The sequence below is a fragment of the Primulina tabacum genome, chromosome 1 (genome assembly GCF_025594145.1).
Source record: "Primulina tabacum isolate GXHZ01 chromosome 1, ASM2559414v2, whole genome shotgun sequence".
Taxonomy (NCBI): domain Eukaryota; kingdom Viridiplantae; phylum Streptophyta; class Magnoliopsida; order Lamiales; family Gesneriaceae; genus Primulina; species Primulina tabacum.
Window position 1 is genome coordinate 16,761,586 of NC_134550.1, and position 9,757 is coordinate 16,771,342.

A 9,757-nucleotide genomic window follows, 5' to 3' on the forward strand; every position below is an offset into this window, starting at 1 on the left:
TGATGTATTTAGAATATACTTTTAATATAATAATTTTTCATGTAAAATAAACATATTTTATTCATAATATAATATAATTTGGTCTTTTAAATTTTAAGGAAGGTAGGATTTTAAAGTTTTATGAGAATAATTTTGTTAAAGAAATTTTTGTGAACGTTATGACTTATGAGCGAGTATCGTTTACTCAATAAATATATGTGATTTCATGCATATATTTTGTGTTTCTATAATCGTTTATTTATCAATGTTTTTTTATAATATTATTTTGGCATTAAATCAATTGGAATATGAATTTTTTTTGTTAACAAACAAAATTAAGAATTTTTGTTTATAATAAGTTAGAAAGATTTTTTTGGTATGGTTGTTTAACTTTTTTTCGTTCATCTTTTATTATTATTATTGTTATATAATAAGAAATATGAATATTTGAATAATCATCTTCTTGGAGTAAAGCACATGACCATCCCTTCCACTTGCTCCAATCAATTCCCCACTCCAAAATCCCTTCCACTCGCCAATTCCAGAGTCCAATTGCTTGCTGCTCGATCGAGACTGTCTTTTGCGGGTAAGTTATTAAAAGTTATTCCTCCTTTGGAACATCGTGTACTGTGTCTATGTTTGTTGTGTTGATTAACTTTTTATGTTTTTCTTTTTTATTGTTTTTGTGATTGTTTTCTTGATTTTTTGGTGTGCCGCTTGTTTGCATTATGTTGCCTTTTTCGATGAATTGAGTTCTGATTCATTTGGAACTGGAATCTTCACTCTTGTTTGTGTCTGTTGTTTATATTGTACATTCTGGTGTTGGCGAGCTAATAATTTGTATTGGATCTTTAAATCCCACGAGAGGAATTGGATTTTAGCTGGAGAATTTATCTGTGGTTTGTGTTTGTGCCAAAAAAGTTACATTGGGCCCTATTAGTTTGGCCCATCGACAAAGGTGAATAACACAAGATCATGGGAAGATTGTGGATGAAGATCGTGGGTCATGGGAAGAGCGGGGGAGCAGCCCAGAATTTGGAGGAAAAGAGCGAATCGTTAGACAACTGAGGACACAACACATTCAACGGACAAACCTGCAAATTTTCTGCAAATTTCAATTTCATATTTTAAGTTTTCCTAGAATTTCATTAGTATTTTTAGTTTTCCGGCATCTTCATTCTAGTTTCTTTCGTCAAGTTTATTATAGTTTGCAGTATAATTTGTAGTATTTGGTGAATTTCTACTGTTTTGTAAATACAAAATTATGTGGGGGATTTATTTCGTCATTTTCCAGTTTTATTCCTTTTTTTAGGGAATATTAATTTAGGTGATTAGAACTAATGATTGAATTTCGAGTTCACTATCGTTTGATTTATGGAAGTTAGATTTTTACGATTTTTACACAAATCGGTGCTTGTAGCACCTGACATGTCTGCATTCTACAAGAAATATTGTGTAAACAATTTTTGGCACGTCCGATGGCCCAGAGAAAGCAGTGCACAAGAGAGAAACAAGTTAACCAGGGCATCAATCAAATTAAGGAACTTGATAAGGGAATGACAATGAGAAACTCGATGGCTGGTGACTCTCACCACCCAGTGTTCATACTTCCAAACCAAGAGGAGGAAATGCATACACCCACCACATAAGAGGGAAAAAGCTGTTGGTTTGAGAACTCAAGCATATCCACGCAATAATGGGATAGGGAGTTCAGGACAATCACTGAAACAAGTGTATGGTGTGACAAATCCCTTGTACCAACCAGAAGTTTATGATGATATGACACACATGGGTTATCATGGGGTTGATGGGAGTTTCCCAAGAAGCAATGTTGGCTTCAATGGAGATTTCAAGCTAAGGGGGCAAACTAGTATCATCATCCACTCCCCAACAGAAACGCAGCAATGATCGATCCAAAGATGGTGAGAGAAACCGTTCAAGTGTTGTACGACTGTAAGACAACTTGGCCCCCCAAAATTCCACAAACCATATCTAGAGATGATCTATCAAAATGATACATTTCCGAGAGGTTACAAAATCCCAGATTTCAAGTTATTTTCAGGAGAAGATGGATTATCAAGTGTCAAACATATAGCCAGATTCACAATACAATGTGGAGAGTTGGCTAACATGGAGATTGTTTCGAACTTGAAACTCTGGTCATTTCCTAATTCTCTTACTGGCGTAGCTTTTACATGGTATGCATATCTGCCTAGAAATTCAATTTTGACATGGCAAGATATGGAAAGACAATTTCACACACAATTCTATTGAACAAAGTCAGAAGTTTGTCTTGCAAATTTGTCAAGAATTACTCAAAAGAATGGGAAGTCCGTTGATATGTTTATTGATAGATTTAAAACAATGAGAAATAGCTACAAAGTTTTCTTTCCAGGAACAGAATTTCTGAAAATAGCACAAAAAGGTATGGGTTTTGAATTAAGGAAAAAGTTTCAAGGGATGGAGTTCCACGATTTCTTTGAATTGGCAGTTAAAGTCACTGAATATGATGAGTTATTTGAAAGAGGAGTTTTACGAAAAGAAGACTATAGTGGGATCTCACTACCAGGCAGTGGAGGGAATTGCCCTTGCCGAAGTCCATACCACTGTACGTGTGTGGCACCTCTCCTAAAGAAGGGGCTAGTTGCATCAGAGAGTAAGGGGAAAATCTTTGAAGTAAAAGAAAGGTCTGATCATGCTGCTAATGTGAAAAGAAAATTGAATCAAAAGACATCATATGAGGGGAGTCATTTCAGAGACATGGGGGAGTCCACGGCCGTTGGGGCTTGGAATCAACGTCTCAAAGAGGATGATGAATTTCAAGCTAAAGGGACAACATGTTACTGTAAAACCTTTTTACCAGACCAATGAGAGTCAACGATATTCCATGGAGTTAACTCACCGGAATTGCAGGAATCATGTGCACATGGGGAATTATCTCATTTTGGACCAAGGAGTCCAGAATACTCTACATTTCACCCAAAAAGAGTAAGTCAAGTAAACACTACGCCAGAGCGAACTCATGAGGAACAAAAAGTGTCAAGAAATATCATGTTTGTCCCTACCTCTAGAGGTGATTTTGGTGACCAATGGCAAGTGGCTTGACACAAAAAGTTTCGTCGTCGATTTACCAAAATTCAGAAAAAGAGATTGTGGAGACATAAAGCATCCATGAAGAATAACAATAAAGAAAGTGTTTGCACAATATTTCTTTAGTTGCGGGCGTGCCAGATGCAGTGATGCACCAATTTGTGTGAAAATGATAAAAATTTAACTTCTAAAAAACAGCGATTGTGTATACTAAATTTAATCGTCCATTATAATCTTCTAAACAAATACAACGCCATAAATAAAGAAAACTAAAGAAAAACGACTGAAAATTAAGAGATAAACTCCTAACATAATATATCTCAGTAAACTGTAAGAGTTTACAAAATATTAATATATAACAAAATAACTACTGAAATCTGAACGAAAATGACTTAACTACTGAAATCTGGAATGAAAACGTTTGACTTAGACTATGAAAATTCTGTTGGGAGTTTGCTGGAATTTGTGAGATGCATGCGTGTTGTCCAGTTCTTTGCCGATTAATTCTTTTTTTTTTGCAAATTCTAGATGGTTTCCTCACTCTTCTACGATCGACGAGCTTCCCATAATTTCTTCTCACGATCTCTTTCTATCTGAACGCTTCCTGATCTATTCAAACATTTTGCACTGATGGGCATTTCTGATCTTCATGATGTCTTCGTCATTATTGGGTCTAGGCTAAATTAATTGAGCCAAGTTTAATTTTTGGTGCAAACAAATTCCCTCGCAAGCATTGATCCATTGGGGGCACAAAGCCTATATATAAAGTCATATCATATCTAACTTTATCCATTTGCAATAATGAGGCCCAAGCTTACTCATATAATTGAACCTTGAACTTTGGTAAAAAAAGCTCTTGAATAAGCTTTGATCTCCAGTACACTTCACAAGCAAAATTCAAAACTTCCTTCAATCAATCGCTAGTACTCCATCTATTCCACCAAGCTTAACTCCCCGTCGACCATGACAATTACCGTCAATCCCTACCAGGTAATTGCTGCATCTCACTTTGATTGACAAAGGTGAACAATAAAAGCCCATCATTCAATCAAATAGAACAGTGTCCAAGCAGATGAGATGGTGGACACAAGATCAAGGGAAGATCGTGGGTCATGAGAAGAGCGGGGGAATCGCTCAGAATTTGGAGGACACACAACACATTCAACAGACAAATCTACAAATTCTATGCAAATTTCAATTCATATTTTAAGTTTTTCATTAGGATTTTTAGTTTTCCAGCATCTTCATTCTAGTTTCTTTTGTCAAGTTTATTATAATTTGTAGTATTTGATGAATTCCTGCTTTTTTTATAAATTCAAAATTATATTGGGGATTTATTTCGTCATTTTCCAGTTTTATTCTTTTGTTTGCAGGGCATATCAGTATAGGAGATTAGAACTAAAGAGTTCATTTTCGTTTGATTTATAAAAGTAAGATTTTTACGTTTTTTACACAAATCGGTGCTCGTAGCACCTGACGCACCCGCATTCTACAAGAAATATTTTGCAAACAGTTAGCATTTTAACTATGTGCAAGGGACTTCAGGTTATTTGGATGGCAACAAGAAAATTGCTTCTGTTTCAGTCTGTAATTTGAAGTGGTATTGGTCAAAGTATGGTCAGTTGTGACTTATGGTGTGCCATATTTTTGTGAACCTCAGAGTTATACAGATTTTGCAAAAAGCATTCTACTCTCTGAAATCATTTATCATGAGGTTAAATCTAGGCTATCATAGAAGGCAGAGCAGATGATTAAACAAGTGGTGGTTTACTTGAACAAAACAAAGATGGATATTTTTTTAAAAATTCACTTGGGATAAAAAGGTTTGGCATTCAAAAACACTCTTATGCTGATTTCCCTATGAAATTTCATCAAGCTTCTGTAAATGAGGACCATGTATCCATTCCTCTGGTGTTAATAGCATGTAATTTTGTGTTCTTTATTATCTGCTGTATCGCATTAGATGTTACTCACACAAAACTTTTTCAACACTTTCATTTGATCCAATTGCAGTTATGGACAGTAGTTGCTGTCCAAGCTTGTTTCCACTGCACCGCTGCAAAACTATCCATCTGGTTGGTATCAAATGCGCTTTGAACATTTCTTGCTGCATTCATAGAAAATTTGTAAATGTTGCATCTTTGGTTTGAAGGACACTCGAGGTTGTCTTCTCTCTTGGATTTTGCTCAAAATTTCGAGGACTGTGTGGTCTTATTAAACAATATATTTAGGTGAGGCATGCTCAAGGAATCCACAACGTTGAAGGAGATAAGAACTATAAAGCATACATGTCATCTGAATATTTCGACGCACATGTAACTCAGCTGGGCTGGCGACAAGTTGGAAAAGCAGCATGCCAGTATTTAAATTACAATTGGGAATAAATATTACTGATTCTGTGAGGTTTGATGGTTTTAGCTTTTGTATCAGGTTGACAATCTGCGTAAACATGTTCATGCAAGTGGGCTTATCAAGAAAATTGATTTGGTTGTTACTTCTCCTTTGCTAAGATGGTATTTCTGGAATGAGAAATGCCCATTTATACCCAAAACATTAAAATACGGAGCATATTCATATTAATGTTGAGAGATGCCAGAATTGAAATATTATTGAGCCTCATGCTTTATAGTGCCTTGCGAGTGATAAATTTCACCTGATTCTTTGCAAATTTGGTACAACTTTACCACTTTGCTGCTTTACTCAGTTAAGAATGACATAGGAGACATGAGTGTGGGCGATATTGGCATGGTTCATTTTTTATGTTCCAGTCCACTCAATTGGATGTCAGTTGACACTAGTCCACATTTCGTTGAATCCTTTTAGGTTCCTATTAACTCAAATGTCACCAATATTTCTGATTGGAGTGTTAAGTATTCTGAATGCTCTTGTTGTTCCTTTAAATATTTGTTTTTCCTTTGAAGGGAACTTTCTAGAATTGAGGTAGATTAATCGGCTGTTAGAATATGTTCAACTGTTTTCTACAGGAAGACAATTTACTTATTAACAGAAACTTAATGAAAATTGACTATTGGTCTGTGTGGTACTTTGAATATGGATTTTTGGTTTTTAAATGCTTGTAAATTGGATTATTTAAAAAATTTCAGGAAAAAAGAACTCGTCTAACATTGCAGAAAACTATGATTGCTGAATACTGTAGCTATGAGGAAAGTTGGATTAATGTAATTTTTGACCGGCAGATACATTTTCAATTATGAGAACAAAAAAGAAATGTATCTTTGGTGCGATTCTCTTGTTGTCTGGCATGCACATGTGGGAATTATAGCTTTTCTGAGGCTCACAAGAATACATTGCTCACAAAATGTAACACCCCCATTTTTGAGATGAATATGATTGCAGGACCATTCAAACAGCTGTTGGTGTATTTGGTGGTGATGGCTACACTGATAGGACGGATATAGTACCACTGATGGTGGCAAATGCAGGAAACAGTGACCGCGATGCAATTTCAAGTCTTGATTGCCCACCTATCGTTGCCTTCGAACTCTGTCGAGAGCATCTGGTATATCCAACATAGAAACAGTCATGTTACTTTTGTTTTTATCATTACTGTGGCTCCAATTTTGGGTTCTCTGTCCTTTTCTATGAGATATCTCATTTTTCCTAATTACGGCATCTAGGAGTAATGGGAATTTCATTGCTGTTTTAAAATTTATACCAATGTGAAAATTATGATAAGTGAGCTCTGACTTTCACCAAAAAATTATGTAGTTTGATTCTGTAACCAGGGCAATCAATTTGAGTTGAGGGCGTATGCATGGTTTGTGATGTATGACATTGTTACAAATAATTATGGGTCAAATCTTTGTGTTTTTTCTCTTAATCTGTTGGAATGTCTTCCTTTCCTCGAAAAATCTATTTGCAGGGTGTTCATCCTTGTGACAAGAGGAGAAGTGTTGGTGAATATGAATATCTATTTCCGGCAGTTGATTTCTCACTGGTAAGTCACTGCTGTTGTATATATCTGTAGACATGCCTGAGATACATGGACTACTTAGTCTGATTTAGGATTAGAACATATTTCTCCTATCCACTGCCTTGATTTTTTTTTTCCCTCCTGGCAGATGGAGAGTGATGAAGATATTTTATGGAGGCCTGATGTCAGAGAGACAAACGAAGAAGTTGCAGCCAGAGGAATGACCTTCATGAAATGGTGACTGGCTTCTTATCTTGTATAAAATCAGACCTTTTGGTCCATGTGTAATTTGTTCGCCAACATTTGTCTCGGTTTTAATTGTCATTATATAGGTTATCCACTAGGAAAGAGAAGGAAATAGTTGTGGTTACCCACAGTGGATTTTTGTATCATACACTGACTGCCTTTGGCAACGAATGCCACCCTCTGGTGAAGAAAGAAATTTCATCACAGTAAGTTCTGATAAAACCATTGTTCTACTCTTTGGTTAGATACATGAGTTACATTCCAATCTGTTTCTGTAAGATTTATAGCTAGTCTTCATGCTGTTCTGTAATATTGAGAGACTGTTTAGATGCCATTTTGTGCCTTGCTCAAAGACCCTAAATGAAATTTCTAAATCGTAATATGTGTGGTTGTGAAAGTTGAGGACATTTAAGTGTGGTTAACATTTGTTCACGAAAAATCTGTTGTAAAGTATTAGTTTTGCAACACTGACTTTGTTCGTTAAAGTTCTGCCTTAGGGAGAATAGATATGAATATCTTTCTGCACAGAGTATTTGCTTATATAACTAATCTTGCTGGTTACGTGTAACTGCAGTTTTGCGAACTGCGAGCTTCGTTCAATGACCATCGTGGACAAAGGGTAAACCCATCATATCCTAAAATCTTAAGGCATCTTTTCCTTTTTAGTCCATATTCTGGTATTGAAATGTTTTCATGTGATGCAGAATGATAGGATCAGATACCCCCACAACTAATTACCCAGGGAAGATCCCTTCAGGCCCCGATCTACCGAGCGAGGCTGCTGATGAAGAGGATGGAAAGAAAGACGCACCAAACTCATTGCACAAATGAAGAACATCTTGATGAAGTTTGGGGATGAAATCGAGCGGCACAAACGTCTAACAAACCATTACTTTGAACCCTTTACGCTGAATACAATCACGGCTTCTGTTGTCGATTGGTTTATCGCATAGAAATTTGGAATCCTGGCATTATTGTAAAACATAATTTATTCTCCTACTACACATGCTTATGAAATTACATCCATCCCCCATGGATATGGATTCACCGATCCAGTCAGACTCGGTTGCAGGATTGATATTCCTCTGCATTTTTCAACATGTCACAGTAGATTTATATAACTTTGAACTTGGATTCTGGAGGCTCGGTCTCTGCATGGTTATGGTGTAACGTTCCAAAAAAATTTGAAGGTTAACGTAATCCACGTACATGCAAGTTATCAATTTTTTTATGTATTTTAATTAAAAAATTATTTTAATGCATCAAATGCATGATTTTATTATGAATGTGTGTTTTATTTCATGTCTTATTAAAGTTTCATGCATGAGAGCGGTTTTTGGTAGTTTTCGCGCTCGAACGAGGAACAGAGGCATGGGATAATTAGGAAAAATATTTTTATTAAATAATTATTTTCAATTATTATTATTTAATAAATGGTGTAATTAAGGGAGAATTTCGAAAATGAGTCTTGGTGGAGTATTTTTAGTCGTCGGATAATATTTTAACTGCAAAATTTAGAGAGTTGAGGGACTTTTTGAGGGTTCGGACAATATTTTCAAAAACGTATCTAAATAAAATATTTTTTGGGAGTGTTTTTGAGATTAATGGGATTATTTTATTGCTTAATGAACTTAAAATCCTTTTCACCCCCCATTAGCGCATAATTATATCACCTAATCACCATCACCCAACCCTAACCCTACTTCACATCACATGGCCACCTCTCCCACTTTCTCCAGCAGCTTTTCTTCAAGTTACACCAATAGTCACTTCAAGTTTTCAAAGAAAATCCCTCCCCGTCTCTCCGGTGCACGTCCTGCGTGAAGGTATCTAAGGTTTCGAGCATATAAATGCAAAGGCACGCCCAAAATCTCTTTTTCATTATCATTCACATCATTATAAGCTAACTTGTGTGTTTATGCATGAGAAATTCTTTGATATATTATGTTGTATCGTTTTTGCATCGTTTTGTCACGAAATATGCATACGCTTGACTCATACTCCTGTTTTTCCACGACTTTCATGCAAGGGGTTGCTAGGTCTTCGAGTTTAAGGGTTGTACAAGCTGAGATATGTGGCGTCATGGTGCTGGAGTCGAGGTTGAAACGTGGTCCTGGCAGAGCCCTGATCAAAATTTGACATGTTTTAAATGTATATGTTATATCGATCATGACTTTTTATGTATATATGAAAAATACGTTGCATGCTTAATTTTAAGAAAATTTACGTATATGCATGATTTTTATAAGTGATGAATACGATAACATGTTTTTTAAAGGATGAGAGTTGGTTGTGACTTATACGAATACGATAATATGATGACATATTAGGCCAATGCTCAGTGGATGGGTAAACTATCGCTGATGTCCCCGCCGCCGTGTACAACGTTTATACGTAGATGGATCCATCGAATAGAGCTGATATGAAAATCACAACTAATGAACTGAATTCATTTAAAGAAAATGAACATGCATATGATGATATGTTGAGACATTTTTGACACGTTAT

At 35.8% G+C, this 9,757-nt stretch overlaps 1 protein-coding gene across 7 annotated transcripts; it reads left to right on the forward strand.

The window, feature by feature from the left end:
* The first annotated feature begins 419 nt into the window (after positions 1-419).
* On the forward strand, positions 420-8,386 carry LOC142542467 (phosphoglycerate mutase-like protein 1). 7 transcript variants are annotated; one of them, XM_075649145.1, is made up of 11 exons: positions 442-565; positions 4,443-4,499; positions 5,083-5,144; positions 5,222-5,408; positions 5,500-5,577; positions 6,425-6,589; positions 6,953-7,027; positions 7,152-7,240; positions 7,336-7,455; positions 7,824-7,868; positions 7,954-8,386. In XM_075649145.1, exons 4-11 carry the CDS (start codon positions 5,358-5,360, stop codon positions 8,078-8,080), a joined length of 750 nt encoding a protein of 249 aa, XP_075505260.1. In that variant the 5' UTR covers positions 442-565; positions 4,443-4,499; positions 5,083-5,144; positions 5,222-5,357; the 3' UTR covers positions 8,081-8,386. The 7 variants fall into 7 exon arrangements, with proteins under 7 accessions (XP_075505217.1, XP_075505260.1, XP_075505227.1 ...); XM_075649112.1 differs by having other exon boundaries at positions 5,301-5,408; XM_075649102.1 differs by lacking the exon at positions 4,443-4,499 and having other exon boundaries at positions 420-565; positions 5,301-5,408.
* The last annotated feature ends 1,371 nt before the right edge of the window (positions 8,387-9,757 follow it).